This window comes from Astatotilapia calliptera, chromosome 14 (genome assembly GCF_964374335.1).
Source record: "Astatotilapia calliptera chromosome 14, fAstCal68.1, whole genome shotgun sequence".
Lineage (NCBI taxonomy): Eukaryota > Metazoa > Chordata > Actinopteri > Cichliformes > Cichlidae > Astatotilapia > Astatotilapia calliptera.
Window position 1 is genome coordinate 8,119,367 of NC_137435.1, and position 25,914 is coordinate 8,145,280.

The 25,914-nt window shown below is 38.9% G+C and overlaps 2 protein-coding genes across 2 annotated transcripts in view; one reads left to right on the forward strand and one right to left on the reverse strand.

Moving 5' to 3' along the window:
* Positions 1-1,117, reverse strand: part of LOC113035882 (LHFPL tetraspan subfamily member 6 protein) — a 47,690-nt gene extending 46,573 nt beyond the window's left edge. Inside the window, exon 1 of the mRNA XM_026191720.2 lies at positions 801-1,117. The gene's annotated coding sequence lies outside the window, so the exon portion shown is untranslated. The remainder of the gene's footprint in view (positions 1-800) is intronic.
* A 1,262-nt stretch (positions 1,118-2,379) lies between these two features.
* cog6 (component of oligomeric golgi complex 6) lies at positions 2,380-25,725 on the forward strand. The gene is made up of 19 exons (XM_026192108.2): positions 2,380-2,600; positions 3,037-3,180; positions 6,324-6,395; positions 6,573-6,631; positions 12,858-12,969; positions 13,367-13,449; positions 13,677-13,747; positions 14,638-14,731; positions 17,303-17,431; positions 18,412-18,503; positions 18,768-18,832; positions 18,913-19,004; positions 19,394-19,511; positions 20,698-20,829; positions 20,982-21,149; positions 21,650-21,757; positions 23,376-23,429; positions 23,518-23,597; positions 25,206-25,725. The coding sequence occupies exons 1-19, from the start codon at positions 2,466-2,468 to the stop codon at positions 25,351-25,353; spliced, it is 1,956 nt and encodes a 651-aa protein (XP_026047893.1). The 5' UTR covers positions 2,380-2,465; the 3' UTR covers positions 25,354-25,725.
* The last annotated feature ends 189 nt before the right edge of the window (positions 25,726-25,914 follow it).

Sequence of the window (25,914 nt, forward strand, 5' to 3'; positions counted from 1 at the left end):
GACATGTGACCCTGAAAACAAGAAATGTGTTCCCCGATCTTTATAAATGGATCACTAACACAAGCAGAGGAAAAGAATCACAGACAGGAGAAAAATCAGGGGAATAAAGACCTTCAATTATGACATCATCAGGCAGTTATTCTCTAATCAGGTCTTTTGCATGATTGTTAATTAGTAAGAAGTGTTTTTAAAAGTCCTCAGCTAAACTGGGAACTTAGTAGAATAGACTAAAGTAGACTAAAATGACACATTTCTGAATTGTGATTTAAATAGATTTAAGATCTAAGAGGAAAAACAGTTACCGATCATATTCATTTAGTCAATAATTAATCCAAGTTTGATGAACTAAAGGCTGGCTTATTCTCCATCTCACTTATTACTCTTGGGCTTCTTTGTTTATTACATATAGGAATTCATTGAAGATATATATATATATAATAAGAAAGTAAATATGAATGCTAATTAGTACATCCTATAATTGGAACAACTGGGATAACTCAGAATAACTCAAATTTAGTTTGATATTTAAAATAGAGCTAATCCCTATAATAAACTTTAAACTTAAGCTACAAACAGTATTATATCGTAACTGACTATGACCCATACTCACAAAATCAGTAGAATTTGGATGCTTAGTACAGGAAACATAGTTCAAGTGTCTTCATGAGCCGTCACTTCTAGAACATAGTGATTTTTTGCTAGGGGTGACCTTAAGGAACACATTATCGCAGTGCCTACACTATCGGAATGAAAAGAATGAAAACAGGGCAAACACAGGGGGAAAGCAGAGGAAAGCTTACATGTTGGGAGACCTCCGAAATTAGGTGCGCTCGGTGTGCACTGAGAGCTTGTTTCCATCTGCAGACTCCAGCTGTGTTGGATCTTAAAGCAAACTTTTCTTCAGACGAGGGAAAAATGCAGAAGAAATGCGTTCGGTCCTGGAATGTAAATCCAAAAAGTGACTGCAGAATTGGCTCATGAATCACTTCGTGCTCGTCAATATATGTAACTGAAAGGATGATCAATTATTTACTCCTGTGCGGGCGCACAAATGTGCGGTGCAGTCTGACTTAACTCCCGTTTCCACATTCCTCCTCGGAGAGAGAGAGAGAGAGAGCGAGCGAGCGAGCGAGGGAGGGCTGGATGGGGGCGGGTCCATAAAACACTCTCAGGAGGCGACCATCAATCACACAAATCCCCACCCAGGGGCTGGACTCGCCGCTACTATCGCTCCTACAGGCTCCTGGTGCATTCACTGACCCTTTGAAAATGATGCACGTTCTCGTACTAAATCCTTCGGGATGCTCAAGATAACGAAAAGCTGTCAGTGACTTTCATGTTAAAATGTTTACCACATCTAGCTTTGCATTTGGTTAGGTAACCTCAAATTCAGGTAAATTAATTCAATATTGACTGACATTGTATGTCAGTATTTGCACTGGACATCCTTAAGGGAGAGTTTAAGGAGCATTGCACATGTATAACTGTTTGTGTGTGTATATATATATATTACACTCTTTTTCATAGAATTATGGTGTACATATTTTTTCGTAATGCAATTTGCACTACTGCCTATAGTGTCAGTCTCACTATTATTGTTTTTTTTTTAATCTAGCTGAATTCGGATATTTGTGATGCATCTTTCATTTAAGACAAACCTGAGAGTTGGCTGCACCTTTCTAAAAACTCTACCTGGAAGTTTGTCTTTCTTTGAAAGTTTGTGTTAGATATTTCAAGCAAATCTTTTATTATTTTCCTTTGGTTTAAACTCCTTGGAGTTTTTACCCACTATCTTAATTGCATAAAACCAAGGAAGTGCCTAGTGCAGTTGAGCAAAAGTGGGTTATTCAACATTTTCAGATTAGTAACAATGTCTTGTGTTTGCTTTTTTCATTTATTCATTTCTGATTCGAGTTCATGCTTGAATTTTAAAGAGTGCAATATTGCCAGAAGCATTTAAATGCAGCTTTGCTCCCTGTGAATTGTGTGAAGGCAGCTAGATGGAGGAAGTTATTCAGCCTGTCGTTAACAGGCTATAATTCTTTACATTATTGTGTCATCCTTCATATGTGTTAACGTTAATGTGACACAGATATGACTGACGACACAAGAAACTGGAAATAATGAAGCCTCTTGGGCCTACTCTATTCTTTGTAAAAGTAAATATGACCATTTCATTCAGCGCTTGTCCCGCACTTGCAGTAATTTCGAGGACATAGCAGTCAATTAACAAAAACAAGTTTATTTAAATAGTTTAGCTAAAGCCTCTATAGTAGTTTAAAGGCACGGGAGAGTAAAATGGGTATATAAACTTTCAAAGCCTCTATTTTAATTCCGCATTATTGCCAATATTGAGCTCACACGATGGAACGTTGTATCGTTTCTAGTCAGGAATCCAGACGGACGTTTATTTCAAACGGACCACAACATCTTTCCCAAAGTTGACGTGGAAGTGTTTGTGTACAATGGCTGATACTAAAGTAGAAATTTCAGCTGACAGCTCGACTGCAGCACAAAATGCAAATGCGGCTTCACAGCCGAACAATCCTCTGTCGAGGAAGCTTAATAAGATATTAGAAACCAGACTTGACAACGACAAGGTAAGTCGGAAGACGTTAGCTTCTTGCTTTTTGGCTAACTAGCTGAATGTAGCAACGAAATAAGTCGTGTTTAAATCGGCCGTTCATTATTATTAGAATGATTTTTCGAAGTTAATCTTTCCAGGTGGCAGTTGATCATCTCTGACTCTATCAAAGCTCGGTAATAACATTGGTCAGATCTTTAGCTGTCCAAGACTTAGCTTTTTGCTGCATCCATTCACTCTTGTTATCCCACCACAAAGTGCTTGTTATTTAGCTCAAATAAAAGGAAACATACACTTCAAGTGTGAAAATGCAGGCCACAAAACTATTTCCACATTTTATGTTCATTTTGAGATATGTGGATTTGCCAGCTAAAGCAACTGATAGCTTGGGACATTACAGTTGTCACAACACTGCAGCTGACAGTAATGGTTTTGTTGCTTTGTACTTCCAGGAGATGCTTGAGGCTCTGAAGGCGCTGTCGGTGTTCTTCACTGAAAACAGTTTACGCACCAGGAGAAATCTTCGCGGGGATATAGAGAGGCGAAGTCTGGCGATCAACGAGGAGTTTGCGCGAATATTTAAAGGAGTAAAAGAGGTGATATGGAGTTTATTATAATTGATGAGCTCTCAAGGCTGTGGGATCATAGCCAGAAAAATGTATAAAATATATATGCAGTAACTGAGGTGGGTTGGGAATTTCCACAATGAGCAAATAAATCAGTTAATTTTTAACTTTATTTTATAAAAACAGTAAATATTAGGACTTTTTATTTCTAAAGAAAACAGTATTTCAGGGAGTGAAATTAGAGAGAGTGATTTATTAAGACTTCTACTACTTCCAAACAATTTATCTGGGCATTCATAGTCTTTTAATACTAGATATTTTGTTCTGACGAAGAATGAGTCATTACTTTTATGTAGTTCTGTGTGCCAATGTCATTTCAAAACTAATTCATTAATGCTTTTAAAGTTGCTTCTGTGGAGAAAAATGCCATCATTCAATCATAGACATCTCTTCCCTTCATTCTAAGCCCTTACTAGCAGGCAATTACAGGTATGTTCATACTTCAAATGCACCAAAAGTAATTTATAGTTAGTTTTTGTTCTCGTACTAAGGAAGCACTGATCCAGTTTTTTCCATTTCTGATACAAGGCTATGGTAGCGCTGAGAAATTAAAAATGCACTATGACTTAAAAAAATATAACAATGATGATAGTAGTAATAATAATAATAATAATAATAATAATAATAATAATAATAATAATAATAATAATAACCTTGGTTAGACTGAGAGGCTGAGTGCATTAATAAGGTCTTAGAAGCAGGGATGAGCAGGGATCTGTCCATGTAGAGCTTTATATCTTAATAACAGAATTTTAAAGTGGATTCTAAATATCTCTGGAAGCCAGTAAAGGGATCCAAGAATAGGTGTAATATGTGACCACCTCCTACATTTTGTTAGCAGCCTTGCTCCTTGTGTTGTGCCCCAGTTGGAGACGAGTTAATGAGGACCAAGAGATGCACGTGAAAAGTGCATTAGAATAATCAAGGCAGAAGAAAATTAAAGTTAAAGATGATTGAATGACAGTGAAGGATTGATTTTCACAATATTGTGTTACCAGCATCAGGATGAAGGAAGTTTGAAATGTAAAAACACTGCAAGAGCACAGACAACAAATAAAAGCTCACAAAACATGCAACAGAACACACAGACACAATGAGGATGATTTAGAGGAGACAATAACGTGAGAGAACAGCTGCAGTAAACAGCTAACAGCAAATATACATCTACAGTATTATATGACTTATTATTTATTGCCTTTCCTGTTTTTCTCTCTCACAACACTGACAGATCCCCTGCTTATTTTAGGCGTGTCTCAGTAGAGTCTGTTGCATCTTTCAGTTTCTGTCACTTCAGTAGCTTTATGATGTTGTCTTTACTTCATGTTATTATCTCCCTTAAATAACTTCTGTTGCAGTTAAGGGAGCTTTGGTTTTATTCAATTTTTTATTATTTATAAGATTTTTTTTTTTTACTTTTGTTTTTCTTCAGTTGTATATTTTGTGTGCTTTTTCAGCATTTATTCAATTAACGGATGTTTTTACCAGTGGGTTTGACCTCTCAGGCCACAAATACAATACGCTGAGAAGGTACAGTACAATACTGATACCGTGGTATCAAAATCAAGTACTGATCCACTACAGTTGTTGTTTCAATAAACTGCATTACTTATTCTGAGGAGAGAAGAGAACTGGGAATCATTTCATCTTTTGTTTAAAGCAACAGCATATCCTACTGTAGAATAAATGTAAATGTTAAATGTAGAATGTAAATACTTTCAAGAATATAACTTTACAGAGTTGGTATTTGCTGGTAAATGATGAACTGGTAGAAGGAAAAAATGCATTCATGTTATTTTGTAAATTTAGTTGCACAAGTCTCATTTAGGGTAAGTTTAAAGTCGTCACTGCATGTGGCCAAATGGCCATTCATGGTCATCCTGGTTTCTCCGTTCCCTGCTCTTAGTCACACTATGGGTGCATCACCTCACATACACACACAACATGCTGAGTGGAGCTAAGAAAATACAGATGCGGTAAACATAACAAGATTAGGAGTGAGCGTGCCTTGAGGGCAGCCATTCCCCAACTTCAGACCACTGTGGCCCACTTTGATATGTGAAAACTGTCCATGCAGTCAAACTTGTAGTCACATCTCTGAATATCACACAAATTTAATTTAATTATTTGCATGACTTTTGGAGCCAATCCTGAAGAATTTTATTTTATAGTCCCATACAATGATTGGACCAAAAGGACTATAATCTGATTTACCCTTTATCCTATAGAAGTAAGTCAGGTAACATTTGAAAAGGCTCAGCTTTCAAAATTGTGTGTTTCAATCTGTTTAAAGTTATCAAATTGCGTAAGGAAAAAAAATAATTTCAGTTGACTAATTTTTTTATTTTTTTATTTTTTTTAATGAGTTGATTGTAACTGATGGGCGCAACTACCATACCTTCACACCCCATCAATAGGCCCTAGCACATACTTGGGGAATTTCTGTATTAGGGAAAGCATGCTGGATGTTGTCAGTTATGTCAACTCATTTGACCACAGTTAACGGTTAAAGCTTTTGCAAACATACAGAGAAAAGCTTTTAGCATCACAGATGTGAAAAGGCTCCAAACTTCTCACCTTTTGATGTGAGCTTCCTCCCTGCTATGTTGGCTCTCCCATTAGAAACTGGTGCACTGCAGCTGATTTGTGGTGCTGTAAACTAAGAACTGAATTAAATGCATTGGCCTTTTAAATCAGCTGTTGTCACAACACCAGATCAAGCATTTTGAGTAAGGATCAGGCTGCTATCCAATCCAAATATCACATTAGTACATTCCTTAATCGAAAGCTGATATCCAAGATCTGTCCTACAGATACTTTATCTCTCTTTATGCAACTCACTAGATCTTGTGCGAAAAGACTAGTTATTGGGCGAGTCACTGATCTAGAGTTCAGAGCCCAGATGACTTGCAGAAATCTAGTGCTCCATCTAATAAAATAAAAATATGCTTACAATTTGGATATTTCTTTATCCAAAACACAAAAATGTGTGGTCTGGACTCTGGACCAGCTTTAGAAATATTCTCACGGCACACTGTAGTACTACTTGTGTTTGGTTTTTGAATGTGATCAGAGGTGCATCAGTGCTGGTGTAACTGATTTCACATGATCTGTAGGAGCTTGAAAGTGTTCACGAGGATGTCCAGGCGATGAGCACATGTTGTGAAGAAATGACCAATAGATTAAAGGTACGTTAATCAGCTCCATATGTTTCAAAATTCTCCCGTAAGTTTAAAAAACATGACCTAGTTTATTCTTATTGGCTTGATGGCGTGTATCAAAAATATGACTAAAGTGATTATAGAGTTTATTTTGGGAATATAGTTATTGTAAACTGTCTTTTAAACATAATCCCTCTTCTACAGGCTGCAAAAGAGCAAACACAGGACCTCATAGTGAAAACCAACAAGCTGCAAGGAGAAAAGTGAGTAAATTTGGATGTGTGTGGAGATCAGCTTGTAACTTTATGTATATTTATGTTTTTAAAAAAGGATACAGGTGAAGAATCAATTGTGAATTGTCCTTAAGAATAAACAAAAGGAAATAGACAGTTCAGTTGGATGCCTATAATTTGTACTTAATGGCTGACTGACAATCTTAATATCTTTTATCACATTAATGGATGGAATAACTTGCGTATACTTAAGTGCACTGATGCACTTAAGTAAAGTTCTGCAGCAGGAAAAAGATTGGTTGACTTTGAAAGTTATTGAACTTTATTTTTATTTTTTACTTTATTGTTATTTGAAAGTTTATTGGACCCAGTTTGTTTGGAAAAATAGATCATGCAGTATAGGATAGCACTTTCTTGTTTTCCCATATTTGCCTCGTACTGTTAGCTGCCAAAGAGGACTTCTCCATTTAACTGGAACATGTTTTAAAAAAATGCAAGTGTAGTAGTAATACTATTCTGATTGTTTACAATATAAGATGGTCAGCAAAAGAGGAGCAGACCATAAAAGGCCATAAAAATAAAACTAATACAGAATCCTACAAATTCAGGCCAGTTATGCTTATTACTTATTTAACACTTACTTTAAATGACTAAAGTAAAAGTTAAAATATCTCTTAATTCAGCTGACTTTACACATAAATGCTTTATAAATCTTTAACACCTCTATACCACCTCTGCAAAAACCAATGTTCTCATTTATTCATTGACACACACCATTGGGGGCAATGAGAATCAAATCTGGACAACTACCATCTGTCTTCCAGCTGTCCTACTTACTCCAGTGTTACAGCTTCGATATCCACAAGTATGTGGGGCTCAGCTTAGTCTTGAGTTGCTTGGTGATTTATACTGCAGTGAATACTACTGCAAGTCATCAAGGTGGGCTCCAGTAGTGGCGTGTGAACAGGTGCAATCCCAGTTTTAGATACAAAGGAAGTACAAGGTTATCACTGAAAGTTGTCTGACCGTCACTCATTTAGGTGATAGTGTTACACGTGAACATGAACTGTACTTCTGCATCAGATCTACATTGTAACTTGCACCATAGCCGGAACCCTATTTTAACCCTACGCTGTAACCTTCTGCGACATGCATCTTTCCGAGAAAGATGTCGGGTCGAAAACATAGCAAAGCGACTTGTATGGTGCAGAAGTTTGCGGTGTAGTTATGAAAGGAGTTTCTGGTTACTGTGTAAGTTGGGATAAATATTTCCCACAGAAGTCAAAATCAAGCTTAAATTGTGTGCTTTAGTAAGTCAGCTTTTTAAAGTTCTGGCTGCACTTAAAAACCTTACTGCACAAGACAGTAAGGTGATTTGATGTTACTGATACCTATGATATGTTACTGCATTTTTAACTGTACTTTGAATATAACTGTAAAATAATTAACAGTTAAGATTCAGAAGAACAAGACAATATTAATAATCCTTACAGTCTTCTCTACATGTAAATGTAAGTCTCAAAATCAAGGGTTTGTGGGGGTTTTCCTGTGCACTCTCAGATCTAATTGAAGCCAGACTCTTACTGGAGAGCAGCCGTCAGTACATTCCTGCGTGGGTGTGTGTACATTAAGATTTGCTGACAGCACATATTAACGTCTATCAGATATGCAGATCCAGTACAGCTCATGATACCGAGTCAAACTGTAGACACGCAGTGTATATTGGGTACTCTCTTACAGCTCTTGGAATACTGATGGATATTTTTTGGTTGAAAGCCTTCCAATAATTTTTTATCTAGGTTTCATTAATCTGAATTTGGCCACAAGAGTGCTGGCAGCAATGCAAAAATAAAATGTCCCCCCCTCCCAACATCCTGTTGGCTGATGGCTGACAATTCGGGTGGGGTTCATTAACATTTGTGCCAGATGTGACCTCCGCGCTCAGTGACCTTGCCAGTTGACATGGAGGCAGGGGTAGAGATAATGTAGATTCCTGGCAAAAGACATTGCTGACAGCTGTGATGTACTGCGGCAATTCCATGCTCCACTGGCACAGCTTCAGGACCTCCTAGACAAAAAGGTGACATGGGAGCAGTGGCAGCAAGATTGAAGAGGAAGGAGATGAGTTCCGAGACTGAGAGCAATGAAAGACACCGGTGGGGATAAAGCCAACAGTGAGCGTGTGCAGGCAATTTTTTTTAAAAAACAATGTGTCGCTTTGTGCAGTGGGTCCTGTTGAAGGTGAACAGTCAGAGGTTTTACAAGAATGCCCTTCTGAGTGGCCTCTTGCCTTGTCTTCTTCTTTGCGTAGCAGTCCCGTGGGACCTGCTGTCTGTCTGTGTGACATTTTCATTTGCAGAACCGCAATGCCCCCACAACGAGATTGGACAGTTTGTGAACGCTGGGCTATGACCTTGTCTTTAGCAATTTTGTCCCAGAAGAGTTGCCAAGGGAAGTGTGCAGTCAGGCTGTCTTTCTTCACCCACCCACCACTCAGCTCACTGCACCACCCCACTCCAGTCTTCTTGGTCCGATCTATTTCAGGTCACACAACCCTCTGCAGTCCTGAGACACTTCTTCTTTTTTTTTTATGTTTTGTCCTGTTGACACTTATTATAGCAGTGCTGCATTTGCCGCACAATCCCCCATGTTTTGCTTACAGGGCAGCTCTACTGAGAGAGTGTAATCGTTTTCAAAGGCCTGCAGATGCTCCAAAATTGTATTTACTTGGCCGAGGAGGCCTATCCTCTACTGTTTGCCGTCTTATCTGCCGGTGGCACTGTGTCATTTGTCAACACTAATGAAATGGAAGGCAACAGCAGATCACTTACAGTGTGCAGAAGCAAAGGTGGGAGCATAGAGCTCCTTTGTTTCGAGCTGGTTCTGTTCAAAGATGCTGTCAGCAAGAGCACATTAGGTTGATATGTTGTGTGCTGTTCCGTAATGAAATGTAATGTTACCCACCTGTACTGCTTTGTGTGATCATTGGGTTAGTGTGACATGTCATGGTGTTGAACAAGTTTAGACGTCTCACAAACAGATGTTTCCGTGTAACCGCATGAGCCAGAGCTGAAGGGTATGAACTGTTGGAGCTGTTTACTGAGATGCTCGTAGTTGGCTGCCTACATGGCTAAGATTTACCTGCATTTCCGTTGTGGCAGAAACTCATTTGCCACATTAATTCCGTGAGCATGTGATGAATGATCAAATATGGATCCCTGAGAATAAATGTTCTCAGTACGACGTCGGGGCAGGTCATTAATAAATACAAGAGTGCTGAAACCCCTTAGAGAACAATCAGGGACATCAATAACAACCCGTGTAAAATGACACTTGAGCGTTATTAAGACTCAGCTTGCTGCTAATGAGGACATGGCTGTGAGTATGCCTTTATGCTTTCTGATGTAACTGCATGCTCTCTCTGATCGCTGGCACATGGCTAACAGCTTTGGGAGTGCCAAATTTCTCTGCAATTCTTTGAAATGGCCCCTGATAGATGCTAATGCATAATCGACCTACATGCTTCTGAACTCGTGTGAGACTATTGGACATTTGCTTATTAAGGAGAGGTGTTGCACTAGTTCTTTTCTTTTTTTTATGCATATGCTTATCAGTCATTTTTCAATTTAAGCAATATTGCAATTCTTTTTAAACAAGTCACCTTACATAAGAGCAAATGGAATTGGTAAACGGTGCTCTGCAATCAGGCTGTCAGTTTTTATAAACTTGGTGCCAAGCTCATAGCGCTTGGCACTGTGAGGTAATTAAGAAGGTACTGACAAGGCTGTTTATGAGCTTGAGCAGTGTTATATTGCTTAAACAATTTTCATGCTTGAAGAGACTAAATCAATTGGCCTTATTGGGAAATCTGAGCACACACAGAGACACCAGCAAAGACACAGGCTGTGACTTGTTTTGATCTCGTCACATGACCCAGCTCTAATTCAATTTTGCACGTGTTGGATATTGTTAAGATCAAAGGTAAAATATTGACTTAATTTTCCTTTGAACCACTAACCCATAGTCTCTTGTCATACTTACAGTGTGCTGTTTCCGATTCACTCAAGTACTGTGCCTCTCTCTGGTATTCAGTAATTGCAGTCTTGCGAAGAATGTGTCATGTTCTGACAGCACTGTAGAAAATGATCCTCCTGCTCCACTGTTCCTTTGCTCTTGTTTGGTGTGTAAGAGAGCTCCCACAATCCCCCTCTTTTCACCTTGTACAGCCTCTTTGTTGTGATTTACATCCTGGAGGAACGGGTCTGTCACTCCTGGCTCGGATGTGAGGGGGCATTTCTTATCTTCTAAAGGTGAATCTGATGATGCGGGAGCAAAGTTTTTTTTTGTGCTGCTGCTAACATGTCTGTCAAGTTTGGCGTTTCCACACGGCGAAGACGAATTAAGGATGCGAAACAACGGGGTACGAGTTAGGATGAACCGCATTATGTCGTATTTTATTTAGAATGGGAAGTTGAGTAAATAATAAGTAGTGGTTCACCCATAATAACTGAAAATAAACACGTAAGCTTCATTGTTCCCTTTCAGAAATTGCTAATGATTTTTCTTTTTGTTGTTGTTGTACATCCGTGCGTTTGTCTTTTTATTCCCTCTCTCCCATTGTGAAGATAATAACTCAAGTACCTTAAATGATAGAAATTCCATGTTTATACCACAGTATCTGACTGTAGAACAGATGATCCAATTAGATTTTTGTCAAAGCCTGCTGCATAAATTTGCATATTAGTGATAAAATCGTTTTTCTTCAGACAGCCATTGCTCCTCACCCTAAACGAGTTTACAGATTTTGAATTAACAGTGAGTGTGTTTGTGTGAGGACCAGCATGTTCACATGGAAATGGTTTCTCTCTGTTTAGTTAATGACCTTGTTAGCATAGCTTGTTATTTTGGTGCGATATCAGTGTTTGAGTGTCTCTTGTTTTAATTTGTTATCTCGCAGTAATGTGATGTTTTTTTTTCACTTACTCCTGCCAATTTTCATTCCATTTCTCTCCCTTTGCCTTTGGAGTTCAGTGCATTCTCTTCTCGCAGGTACTTCTTATGCAAAACATATAAGTTTGTTCTTTTACTTTACCTAAATATTATACTGTTAGGTGTTTCTAACAGGCTAAAGAGCTGCTTTGGACAATCCACTAGTGAAAACCTGAAACACAAAAGGCCAGTTTATGTAGGGGGTGCTCTGCTTTATCGCTGAAAAAGTAAAAAAAAAACTAAACTTTTTACAGTCACCACTTACAATTTTGATGTCGACAGGTAGCTGTAATGAAGCCAGCTTTTAAAGTATGCAATCCAAGCGTGCCGTTGGATCTGTTGTGTGCTGCAGCAAAATCTCAATAAAGATTTTGCTTGAGGTCCTACAGTGTGTTTGAGCCTTGGCAAGTTCTACAGAGAAATACTGAATTACTAGTTTCTGTAACAGTTTTACAACCCTTTACTTTCAGCCGGCTGAGCACTAGTAATGGCCATGTGAGACACAACTGTCAGATAATGTTGAGTTCTTCTGTTCTACCCAAGTAACCCAGTTATTTACTGATCTTTCTGCACTTTTGCCAAAGAGAGAGACTATAGAGGAGTTGGCTCACACGGGGATGAAGGGAGGACACGTTGCTGTTCCGCTATCCCGTGACAGAGTTCCCCATTTGAACAGGGTGGTTTCCATGGTCACTACTGTGTTAAGACACTTATTGTCACACTGATAGCCATCGCTCTGCAGTCATTGGTGACAAAACCTGGTCGGTATCTGGCTCTGTGCTTTCTTTGTGTCTCTTCTCTTACTCTGATATTCAAGCTGCTTCACATGATGCCTGTGTCCCACCCTGCTTTTACTCTGTTTTCTCTGTTTGTGTGTGTGTGTGTGTGTGTGAAGAGTGTGATTGCCATCTGCTGCAGGATTTTGATCATTGCACCCTGTTGACAGCTTGCCCCCTTCTTTGTTAAATGAAGGCATATAAGGTAGTTTTTCACACCTTTTTATTTGTGCAGTAAGGAAACACAAGGGGCCGTAACAAAATGCTGTGATAACACTCTTTGATGAAAGACTGAAGAAAACAAATTTTTTTTTCTATGACAAAAATCCACAAGGGTTTTATAGAAAGACATAAAACATCATGATGATAAGCAAATACCCTGCTGAACAGAAACTAAAATAGAAGTGCATCATAAGGATAAGAAAAGGTTTTATTACAGTGCAGCTGTGACAAGTCAAGGAAATGAACAACATTTATCTCTTTCCATTCAGTCAGCGTCTGGAGGTGAGGGCTCAGGTTGCTCAGGCATTCCTCACCAAGTTCCAGCTATCTAATGAGGAGATGGCCACACTGCGAGGGTCTCGAGATGGACCCATTACTGAGGTAAATCTCTACTGTCATGAACAATGAATTAGAAGAAGTGACAAATCTTATGTTTTGCAGGGGAAGGATTAGGAGACTATATTTTATCTTTAATTTTTTTGACTTGTCTTCGGTGATCATCTTTCTACTCGAGGCTATACTACCTGCATACTCCATGAAATCTATAGTAAGATGTGAACAGTACTACAATTTCTTAGCAAGTAAATGTTCAATGCTATATTTTCCATCTCTTTATACATTATATCAAGAACTGAATGCAAATACAAAAAGAAAACTGCTTTATTGATCAAATGCACTTTATGTTTTTTACTGAGTACCCAGAATATCAGATTGTTTTTGCAGTTCTGCTAGCATTATTGCTCAGATTACATAATTTGTGTGTTGTTTATTTTGCCAGGATTTCTTCAAAGCTCTCAACCGAGTGAAGCACATCCATGAAGATGTGAAAATCCTCCTGCGAACTAACCAGCAAACTGCAGGGTAAGATCCACATTTCACTGTGTAACTGCCTTTGCCTCCACTTTCACTGAAATAAAAGAATGTCACTTACAGTAATTTAATCTTTGTTATATTCATCTCTATTAAATTTAATAATTTAAGTGGAAGAATTACCAGTAAAGTGTATTCACATCACTGTTATGCTTCTGACATTATGCAGCAAGTCTCGAGTGTTTAATGTGTGGTCTTGGCTTGCATGCTTCTTCTAGGTTAGAGATCATGGAGCAGATGGCAGTGTTACAGGAGACCTCATATGAGCAGCTCTACCGCTGGGCTCAAAGTGAGTGCAGAGTAGAAATACATAAAAGGCATGTGCATGTTCTGAAAAGACAAAGAAAAGTATGATTTTTTTATTGCTTTTGATCATGATGTGTTCTTTTTGGTTTCGCATTTAAACAGAAAACTTTGCTCTTTCAAGTGTGAGTAACTGCGTGTATTGGATACATTTAAGGATACATGTGACTCATATCCTGTCTGTCTTTGCAAAAGAATGCCAGACTACAATATTTTCCGCAGCTTAGCCATGTGTTTTGTCACTGATGTCAAATGGATTGGAAATAAACTGTTTAGGTCACAGTAACTTCATTTGTGTCTTCATGAAATTACAAAATGTAGAGCGTCGGCTAAATTATGAGCTGCTCTACGCACGCTTGTTTTGCTGTGGTTTAGACCTGCCAAAAGCCTGAAATACAGAGATTTGTCAAGTAATAGTTTGTTAACTGTGAAGTGACACTAGGTTAGAACGTTGTTTGGTCGTTTTTGAATTATGTATTTTGGGGAAACCTCTTTTTTGTCAGTTGTTTAAGACTGAGAAACAAATTTTACTTGCAGATACAATTGCAGATTTATCTGTGTTTCCAGCTTGAGTTGAGATTGACAACAGTGGATTGTGTGTTTTGCCACAATCTGGAAGCTTGGCTGTGTGCTTGTACTGTGTGAAACACAAGCAGAGTCACCAAATTCAGGGGAAAGAAGAAGAAGAAGAAGAAGGAAAATAGAAAATTTGTTTTCTTCTTCTTCTTTGATTTGCTGTCCCCAGCAGGGTCGCCATGATCCACAACATTTAGCAACAAGGAGTAGAGCATAACTCTCAAGACTTCTGTTGTTAAAATCATCAGATTATGCTCCAGTGGAAGTATTTCTTGTTTTATTTTGTTTCTTTCACCATAGATGAATGCAGGGGACTGACCCAGGAGACGTGTGATATCAGCCCCGTCTTAACTCAAGCCATGGAAGCCTTACAGGACCGACCTGTTCTTTACAAGTAACATATAATCACACACATTAACAGAAGCATGTCTCTGTGTTTGTCTTTCTCTTTGTGTCAGCATGTCTTAAAGTCCTGAACCACAGGATCATATTGTGGCTAAAACATTATTTTGGATTTCATAGTAATAATAGTAAGATAGGCCACAAAATACATCTACAAACTTTCACTACAAATCCATGTTAACTTCAAAATTATGTAGGGTTTTTTTTCACAGTGACTATATTGCACTGTGTTATTGTCTTCTTCTGGCAGTCAGTGGTGAATAGTGAGAACTAAGGGCATTGTTGTCACTGTGGTCTTGGAAAGAGAAGCAAAAAGCGTTATAAAATGACGGCCTGGCACAACCGAATGTTGCCCTCGTGCAGCCTGTAGGACAGGAGAGGGGAGGTCTGCTAAAAGGGAAAAAACAATCCCTCTTATTATAAAAATAGTCTCAAAATAAATAGTCTTAAATATATGTCTGCAAATTTCTGAAAAATCCTCTATAAGTAGTATAAATTCAAAGGTTGTATTTTGAATTTCCAAATCTACATCACTCATAGTTTTTATAAGGAGTATTAAAAAAAAAAAAGGAAATCACTTTCCTTTGCACTCAGTTTTCCTCTCCAAAGTTCATTGTGTGTGTTTTTTAAAGTCAACACAAACAGTATAATGTACTGTGTAAGCAGTCTTTCTTTCTTTCATTGCTGATTGTTATCTGCATCATTCCCCCTGCAGTCTACAGAAATCAGTGTAACATCTTTACCATTTTCTTTCTTATAAGCCAAAGAGAAATAGTCATTAGTCTTGTTTTTTTGTTGTTGTTTTGTTTTGTACAATTACAAATGTTTCCAATTCAGTTCAATTTTATTTATATAAAGCCAAATCATACTAAGAGTTGCTACAAGGCACTTGTAAGGTAAAGACCCTATGATAATACAGAGAAAACCCCCTATAAGCAAGCCCTTGGCCACAGCGGGAAGGAAAAACTTCTATTTAACAGCAGAAGCAGGGAGGGAATCTGAAAAGTAGAGAGGGACTTTTGATTGTAATGGGGGATTTATTCTTCTGTGTCAAATCTATGCTGTTAGTAAGTGTTAACCACAAAACTCTTTCTAACGAAGACATATCCTACACCTTAACCCGATGTGCCCTGCCTGGAAATGCAACTACACGTTCCACTGAGGTAGCCCACAACTATTGCGAATGACCTATTAAGTACTGTCTGTGTATTTCTTGGAACTTTTTTGCTCCAGTTATTGAATTTATCAGTGAGAGAATAACAATCATTCAATATAAGGAGTTATAGTCAAAGCCTCAACATAAGTAGAGGCTAAGACAGAGATTTCAGCATATTTGTGGAGGGAGATTGCTGAATGCCAGAATGTGCAAAGAAATATCAAAGCTACAAACTCAAGGGGCAAATATGTTTGCCTCTGCGGAAAAAAACCCCAACATAGAGCGGAGATCCAGGAGGGGAAAAAAGTCCCGACCTTCTCTTTGTTTGTATTGTGGCTGACACCAGATTCAAAACACTGGGACGTGACCACGAAGTAATTAACACATAAAACTCCACGCAAAAGCACAAATGCTTTTAACAGTGTTGCCACTTATGTAGGTTATGTTGTAGGCTCTACAAAGATTGACCGCATTAGTCTAAATCCACAGTAAGTCTGTAAATACAACTTGGACACGCATAAATATTGATGCTTTGACTGAAGCAACAGAATGAATGCAGAGGTAATGCTCTGTGTGCTCAAAATTAGCCAAATGCATTCAAATGTATAAAGGTGTGCTACGGGTCAAACATTTTCTAATTGATAAAATTTTCATCGCGTATCAGGCTAATTCATTTTGGTCACTGTCTCGCACAGTTGTGTTATTGAAGCAAATCCACTCAAACCAAAGCTAGGACTTGACACGTTAATTCCAAATTAAACGTGTTAAATTGAAAAGGCTAAGGAACAAAAAAAAATTAATTGCCCAGTGTTTTGGACCATGTGAGTCAATAACATTGAAACATGTTACTCACAGAAAGAGGAAAAGCTTAAGGGCTGAATCAACATGTGTTTTAAACCAGTGAATATCAGTATCTGCAAATAATTTATACCTTCTAGTACAGGAGAAGGTCATTCGTCCTGACAGAGAACAAATATTTGCTCATAGATTTTCCGAGGCATACCGTGAGATTAACAAGACAAGTGAAAGTTTCACACGTTTTTTTTCTTTTTTGCTTTGGTTGTTTTTGTGGCAGACCTCTCCCGTCTGTCCCGCTTTCTCGGAAATGCACCTGTCTCTGCACCCACAAAGTTTCCAAGGTCAAGCTCTGGCTGTGGATGTTGAGGCTTAGAGAGAAGATATGAGAATTTTTGGAATCTTAAGTCAGCGCTATCTTCTGTTTAGTCTGTCACAGAGCCTGACACTGCATGGTCTTCAGAATAACCTTAAACTCTTTCGTTCTGGAAAAGCTCCCTTCATTGTTGACCTTACCGGCTGACCACACTGCAGCCTGCACAACAGTACAGCTGCTTGTTTCACATCACATTTGGTTGTTAATTATTGCTTTGTTTCCTTTTGTTTTGTAAGGTACACTCTGGATGAGTTTGGCACTGCACGCAGGTGTGCCGTTGTTCGAGGTTTTATCGACGCCCTCACCCGTGGTGGGCCAGGAGGAACTCCCCGGCCTATAGAGATGCATTCACATGACCCTTTGAGGTACAACTCCCCTCACACTGTAATTTTACTTTAGGTTCTCAAACTGCATTTAAGAGCTGAATACTGCTTTTTCCTATCTTAAAAAAAGAGCTTATTTTCTTATAAGTATGATCATTTTTAAGTTATCAGGTCTGTGGTAGGTCTTTTATAGTTTAGGGAGTCTTCCCTTTAAGTCAGGAATATCTAAGTCTGCACATCTCAAAAGACACATGGCTGTTTGTCTTTAATTCTTTGATGTTGTTGCATAAATAATAGATCAATTTTTAAAAAATCAGAAGAAAAATTGCAGAATCTTGAACAACTATTACTTATGAAAATTCAGTTTTTGATGATATGATAAGGATAGCTTCTCTAATAAATTATTCAGTAGAACTTTAATAAACAGACACATACAAGCCTCACACTGTATATCAAGAAATGCTCTACAGTTCTTCAGAAGCACAATCATGCCTTTAAAATATTTAGGCTATAAATATTCTAGAGCATAAATCAATCACAGTTTGTTCCTTACTTCTTCGAATTTGGACTCTTAAAACCCAATTCAGGAAGATATTAAATGTCTATTGAATAACAGGATCTGAGTGTACCCGTGTTTCCTGTTGTACCACACACTCCATCTTCCCCCTTCCTCCTCTGCCCAGGAGCCAAATGGGAGATTTTCTCAGAACACCAGCCATGTTTGGAACACAAAATCACCTCCACTTTATAGGAAGCACCAACAGTTCTGAGAACATCAAGTTCTTTCTCACCTCCTTATGTCCTCGATCACACATTCGCAGTCACACAAACATACACTATAATAATAATTTAAGCTTAGCTTTCCTGTTTTTTACCATTATGTAACACTAAAATTCACGCTGTGTGTTTTTTGGCTGAGGGGAGTGAAACGCGATGGCCCACTGTTGTAGCTGTGACCACAGTATGGAAAGATTAGCCTTGGCTCGGTCCATTGTTGACATGCTGTTTTGTCACCCTTTCAGGTATGTTGGGGATATGCTGGCCTGGCTGCACCAAGCCACTGCCTCAGAGAAAGAGCATCTGGAAGCTCTGCTGAAACAAGTCACTCTGCAAGGTAATGACAAATTATACAATGCACAGTTAAATTCCCATCATCCAGTTCAGGTTTCTGTCCTAAGGCTAATATGGTTGTATGATGCCATTTAAATATAATTCAATATAAATAAGTCATATAAATCGTCTATTCACTAACTATGTTGTAGTTAAGGAATGATGTATTTTTTCTCAGTTGTATATTTATGAATCCAGTGATTACATATACAGTGATCTCAAATGCTAATGTATTTTTTTATGTCTTTGGGCCTTTTGCTTGCATTAGGCGTGGAGGATAACATGCAGGAAGTGGTTGGACACATTACAGAAGGAGTCTGCAGGCCGCTAAAAGTGAGAAATCACATCAAACTACTGGACGGCTGTTTGTGCATCACTATTTGACTGATTTACTCACTGTTAATGTTCCTCAGGTTCGGATAGAACAAGTCATAGTAGCAGAGCCAGGCGCTGTCCTTCTTTACAAGCTGTCCAACTTGCTCAAGTTCTACCACCACACCATCAGGTATTTAAAGTTTTGGTCCAAATAACTCAGCAGCAACCGCAGAGCTAAAATGAAAGGTTGATTAATCAGCAACAAAAACCTGAAAAACATCAATTTCAATAATGAAATAATCAATGAACTCATTGTATAGAACAAAGAATTCTGTGGCTTTTTCGACTGGTTTTTGCAAACTGTGGAGTTAGTCTCTTTTCTATTTTATTTTCTATTAGTCATTACAGTAACTTTCAGGTTTCACGCCTTTGGTTGGACAAAAGATGCTACTTTAAGCTTTTAAAGTGTGAGATTTCAGGTTTTTTTCTGCTCAAGAATGGCAAACAAAAGGTAATTGATCATGCAAACATACACTGATTGTGGCTGTCTGTTTATCTCTCTATTTGGTCTTTGTCCAGCTCAATCATTGGAACCAGTGTGGCCTCCTTGCTCATCACTATTGAGGAAATGCACTCACTCAGCAAAAAGATGTTCTTCAACAGTCTAAGCCTTCATGCAAGCAGACTCATGGACAAGGTAGCATAATCCACAGTATTGTTTTTCTTCACACATTTGTGGGGAAGTGGCGGTTTAAAAAAAATCACTAGTGCAGACATAATAATAGAGAATACAACACTTGTAGTGTAATTTAGAAAAGGTGTCACCATATTGTCTGTCCAGCAGAGAGCACTCTGTCTTAGTTATGTACCATATGCTCTTGTGTTACACATTTACTATACAAGCAAAAGGTCCCTGGTTCAATCCCATGAGGACACAAAGAGCGTTCCTTTGAGGTAGCTTTTCTAGTAACAGATCTTCGTCAAAAGTTGTAAACTAGTTTGTAAAATACTGTGTTAGAGAGTTTCTAAATAGTCATCACTTTTCTTTTTGTTATAGCTTCAGTTTGCTATTTGTCTATGATTATAAGAAATGTCTGGTGAAATGTCAGTATTTATTTCTTTTTTTGTCCCCTAAAAAAGATCATCGGTCTCAAAAAGCCAGTATCGGTTAGCCTCTTTACGACATCTTAACTAAAGAAAGAGATAAAAGTTCACAATGTTCTTTCATAAAAATGCTTAAATGACAGTGTAGTGAAGTTTAGTATTGCACCATGTGGAAACACTTTGTATATTTCAGCTCTACATCTAAACCCTCAAACACAACAAGGCTATTTCTGAACCACTTATGCTTGTAAACAATTTCGGCCTGCTGGCCGCATCATCAAAATGGCGCTAGCTGCCAAGAAACACCAGACTTGTCACCATTTAGTCAAATTGCCATCCAAATATACCTCAGCACGAGCAGTAGCTCTTCCACATTACATGCTGGCTGTGTCCCGATCGATAGCAGTTACAAGAATTATTGCTGTAGCTTGCTGTTAATCAAATTGAAGGCCCTCAGGGTTTTGGTGTCAATTCCACCTAATGCCAGGAACACAGCTTTCTCATAATTTGCTCTATTAGTTGGACAAAGGTGGCCATGCTCAGTTCTACATTGTGTGTCCAGAGGCCAATAAAATCAAAACCCTCTTCATTAAAAAAAACAGCTCAACCGACTGAGGATCAGTGTGATAGCAGGTTGTAGCATTGTGTGCAGTGTAGTTGGTTGACAACTTGCCTGTGTGGAGGATATATCCTGCACACAACTAACCATTGCGATTGCCATTTTGGTTGTTTTTCTACTTCGCTTACATCTTGTCTTATGGCGCCGTCTGCCTGAGCAGGTGGAGCTACCACCTGCAGACCTGGGACCAACAGCCTCCCTCACTCAGACCCTCACCCTTCTCAGGGAGGTGTTGGCCTCCCACGACTCCTCAGTAGTTCCTCTGGATGCTCGTCAGGCTGACTTTGCTCAGGTAAATACATGTTTTTGGATTTAAAAAAATGTATTCCCTAAACTAACCTCCCTTTATTGTTGTCTATTGTAATATTTGTTTCCATCTATTAATTTAGAAAAGGTGCTATTTAACTCAGTGATTAAGGCTTTGTCTTACTTTTTCTCTCCCAGGTTCTTTCTTGCATATTGGACCCCCTCCTACAGTTGTGTACTGTGTCAGCCAGTAACCTTGGCACAGCTGACATGGCTACATATATGGTCAACTCACTGTATGTCATGAAGACCACATTGGCCCTCTTTGAATTTACAGACAAGAGGCTTGAGATGCTCGAGTTCCAGGTCTGTTCCAGTTGTAAACATACATAAATAATTAGTGAATTAGACATTCTTTTTCTCATTTTACGTAGCTGTATTTGATGAATAAGTAAACACCGTGACTCTAATAACAATGATTAAGAACCATATGCCGGTATGGAACAAGACTTATTGAATCACAAGTCTCTGTTATTCCACATTACTGCATCTGTATTGTTCATTATTAATAGCTGATAATTATTCCCATCCTTTTCATTACAATCCGCAGAGGCCAAATCTTTCACTAAAGAGATCTAATTTGCTGTCTCATAAAAGGGTGTGCATCGTGCATTGTTGTTCACGCTCCAATAGTCCATCTACCCCTTTTATTTTTAGCACTTTTTTTGTGTAATTGAACACCACAAGAGCTCCAGTAGAAGCTTCATTATCAACAGCACAGTGATTCTCTATTAATCACAAGTACCATTTATTCACAATGCACGCTTGGACTTGATTTTGAAGCCACTCTCTCCCACATTTTTCAGATCGAGGCTCACCTGGACACTCTGATCAACGAGCAGGCATCCTACGTGCTGACCAGAGCCGGACTAAGTTATATCTACAACTGTGTCCAGCAGCACAGTGCTGAACAGGTCTCACACAGAGCACTTAAACACATGTTCACATGTGCTCACTTATGAGTTTATAGAACTGGATTTTTTTTCTGTCATTTCTCTTGTTAGACACGCTAATGGTCCTCCTTTTTTTTTCTCTTTTTTTTTTAACAGCATACAGACTCCCGCAGTATTGTTTGCACTACCGCTTTGAGACACATTTACAGGCTTTACTATTGCTATGGTTACATGACCAGTTTCTTTGTTAGGGCATAATAGCATGTCCATCAGATTTTTCAGATGAAGGCAACAGAGAAGGGCAGATCTTATCAGCTTGTATTTAAAAATGGGTTCTCCAGTAGTGTCCTGTGCAGATAGGAGCTGATGAGCCTTCCACCCTCTTTATGACACATTTTGCCACTGGACTGACTAAGACCCATAGTTGTGGTTTAGCATGCAAGCTTTGACTCTGGGTCATGTCAGGACATACCACACCCTGCTGCTGCAGTTCAACACAGAGGTCAATCATAAACTGTGATCTTCTGCAGACTATTTCTCTGCCCGGGTGGCCTGTCTTGTTTTTTTTTTTGTTTTTTGTTTTTTTGTGGTTGTCTTTTTAAAAAGATTAAATCACGCCTTTTGCACTTGATTCCAGCCCAACTGTTTAACTCCTTAATACTTTGTGTTGTGCTGTATTTTGGGTTTTTTTTATGATGCATTAAATTTCAGAAACAACAAAACAAAACTATGATTTTAAATGAGGCTTTTCACAGAGCTTGTTGCTAGCAGATGACTTTGTAGGTTCATAGTATGTCTGTTAATGTATCCATATCCCTATAAAACGACTCTTTTGCTTTGAACCTTGCACTGCTTTCTATTTGCTGGTTTTAATGTTGGCAATTTAGGCGCTTAAGCTTGACTTAATGTTACCATTCTGGATAATCAGTGGCAGCTAATTGCCTCAAAGGTATCTGCTGTTGTGTGCACACAGTCAGGCATTTATTTACTCAGTGTAGTTAACGTCAGGATTTAGGAAGGGCATTTCTCTTTTTCACAAATCGAGGCGTGCATTTCTGATTTCAGTAATTTTGCAAAGATGAACTACACTGACGAGTATTTTCCTAATTCTGTGTCTTATAGGTCAATTAGAGGTTGGGTACTGATTTAAAATAGTGTCTTTGTAAATTTCAGATTGTAAATCATCTAAACCACATATAATTAAATCAGGAATAGCTCCAACTAACCCGGTTAGGCCTTTTAAAAGGACAAGAAAGGAAGTGTCATGCACTGATGCATATTTACATTTATAGATGCTGAGATAAAGATGACATTTTATCATGATATAGCACTTAGATCATATCGTCTAGCCCTAATGTAAATCATCTTTCCAGCCAGCTCTCTAGGGGTCAGCTCAGCCATGCACAATTACGATTACCTTTTTGTAAGCATTTTAAGTTTTGGCCAGAAGAGCAGGTTATAGCTGCTGCTCAAGACAGCATAGACGGTACACAAAGAAACCTTTTTGGCACTGCATGCAGACATGAATAAATGGAGACCCTCCACTGCCTTACCTTTGTTCAGTTCTTTACATTGTTGCTGCTCGAGCGCTGTAACCTGAAGGTGGATTCTGAACTGACAGTTGCTTTTCTTTTCTTAGGGTGCTCTGTCCCTCCTCCCCGGCATGGACAGCTCTTCTGTGAAGGCGGCAATGGTGAGTTATGCTAAATGTGTTAATAAAGCTAAGGCCCATGCAGATACCTGATTCATGATGCCTGCTGTTACCCTTCGCATGCAAACAGGTCCAGTTTGATCGGTACTTGTCGTCCCCTGACACGCTTGTGATGCCGCAGCTCAACTTCCTGCTAAGTGCAGCCATCAAGTGAGTTTCTGTCCCTAATGTTGATAGGTGTTTCTCTGTTCACACAGAGAACAGCATACATGCAATATTCAGGCCTCAAATTAAATGTTTACCCAAATCACCTGGTGTAATAACAGAGTGGAGAGCGTTGTTCTGACTGAATAAAAATAGAACCGGTGCATCGACCTAATTATGTTCAACATTCATCACTTACTCAGATGTAATATGATCATTACTGCATTCTAAACAAAACACTCGAATAAATTTACAGAGAGTTTGGATACTAAATTGCTGAAGCCACCAACACATCAAGAGCACGGTGGGCAGGACTGGCTGTATTTGTCTTACTGATCAGAAAAAGCACATGCTTTTAGCTCAATGCAGCTGCTACATTGGAGGGCTCTTTCTATGAGTTACGTTTACTGGAAAGTGCAGCAGGCTTGAGGAGCACTCTGTACCTCAGGTTAATGTTCTCTATTAATGGACATGGAGGACTGATGGGCAGGACGCCATTAATTAGCTTCTGGTCCATTTCTCACCCTCGCTCGTTCCCTGAAATCATCCCTCCTCTTTGTCTTTCTCCCGCTCTCCCCGCTATCACTCACGTCCGCTCCTCTGCTCACCTAAACACATATAAACAGCCACCTGCACTCTGAAAAATGCTCCTGGAGCCCACAAATAATGGGAATGTGATTTTAGACTCCTTTCGCTTCACTTTTTGTTTTTCTTTCTTAGTGCACTTGGTTTGGAGTGTGTGGTGTTACACTCAGCACTGTGCCACCTCGTTCTCTGCGGGCCAATTAAAAATATGGATTCTCAAGAGCGTGAGTGGGATACAACCAAGGTGCTCCCACTGTGTCCCCGAGTCCTCTCACCAGGCTCTTCAGCCCAGTTGTTCTATCCTCTCTTTCTATTGCACTGCAAATAAAATGGTCACCTAATGTTTCTTGGACAACACTGAAGCAAATCCTGTCTGTAGAGAAAGAAGTCGCAACTAAAATAAAATGTAGTAATGTTCCTTTTATGTTATTGTCCAATTATAATTAGTTCCTCAAAATATATGAAGATAATGTCTTTCACAGTATCGTAAACACCAACATACTAACAAATAGAACAAAATGGCTTTATTATAATACAAGCACAGTTGTCAGAAATTGTTGCCAATTGTTGTTTTGTTTTGTTTGTTTTTTAAGTTGGCTACATTTTAGAGCTTTAGAACTTTAGATGAATAGTGGCGCCAGATCTTAATTGCATAATTATGACGTCTGTAAAATTGGGACAGAAATCGGAGAAAGAGATTAAAAGTCCCTCATGTGAGCGGTATTTTCTTTGCCAAGTCAGTATGTGTTGTTGTGGCAGTCACCTGATTCTTGTGCCTTAATGCTGTAACGTGCGTCCATAGATGGCAGTGTGCACCACACACTGTTGTTCTTTGTTTTGGTACAGTAGTGGCAGCACACATTGGTCACATGAAAAGACACATCTCATTCAAGGCTGACTTTATTCAGCTCTTGATCAGTGATTAATTGCAACATGCCTTCACTTGCCCGATTAAGAAAAGCTTAAAAAGCCAATTTGATACTGCAACATTGACGGTTTGGTTTTCACGAGTTGTATTTGTTTGTGCAGGGAGCAGATTTTCCGCCAGTCGACAGAATTGGTTTGCCGAGCCTACGGGGAGGTTTACACAGCTCTGACCAGCCCAGCTAATGCCTACAACGACCCAGAAAACCTGGTGCCCAGATCCCCTCAGCAGGTTCAGACCTTGCTGTCATGAGAGACACTTTTGTGCCACTTTGTTGATCTCAAATACACCGGGCGAAGCACAGGCCCAGCAAAGGTCAACCCGCAGGGTATTTAAAGAGCCGTGTAAGTTGTATAGTGTAATAACATCAAAGTATATAAAAGTAGGAGTAAAGGTGGGGTACTTTCTGGGAAATGTGGGGTGTGGTCACTGACCTCAGAGAGAGACAGGACCTGTATATAGAGAGCATTATATGTATATGCTGTATGATGTTTTCACTTTCACTGGGGCTTTCTATCTGTTTTCACCCTGTGTGCTCTTTGGGTTCTATAAGTGTATCTATAAAGTATCTGTACTGAAAATATTGAACATTATATTAAACAAAATAAAAAATAATTTAACAGACTTGTCCAATTTGTTTCTTCACTATACTGACAGGGAAAAACTAAACAGCATTGCAAGGGGGAACCTCAGAAACTCCAACAAAGGCCATGTTTATTTCAATCGCAGGTGTGTGAAGTTGTGGGTTTAACACAGAATTTATTTTTTATAGGTGCAGTTGGCTTCCATGCAGTCCTTAATATGAGTTCAGTG

What these genes read in the sequence shown, in the direction of transcription:
- cog6 (XM_026192108.2), top strand. Translation starts at nt 2,466, where the DNA reads ATGGCTGATACTAAAGTAGAAATTTCAGCTGACAGCTCGACTGCAGCA. An exon ending in CCAGACTTGACAACGACAAG is followed by an intron (nt 2,601 to 3,036) that starts GTAAGTCGGAAG and finishes TTGTACTTCCAG; the next exon opens with GAGATGCTTGAGGCTCTGAA. An exon ending in TATTTAAAGGAGTAAAAGAG is followed by an intron (nt 3,181 to 6,323) that starts GTGATATGGAGT and finishes CATGATCTGTAG; the next exon opens with GAGCTTGAAAGTGTTCACGA.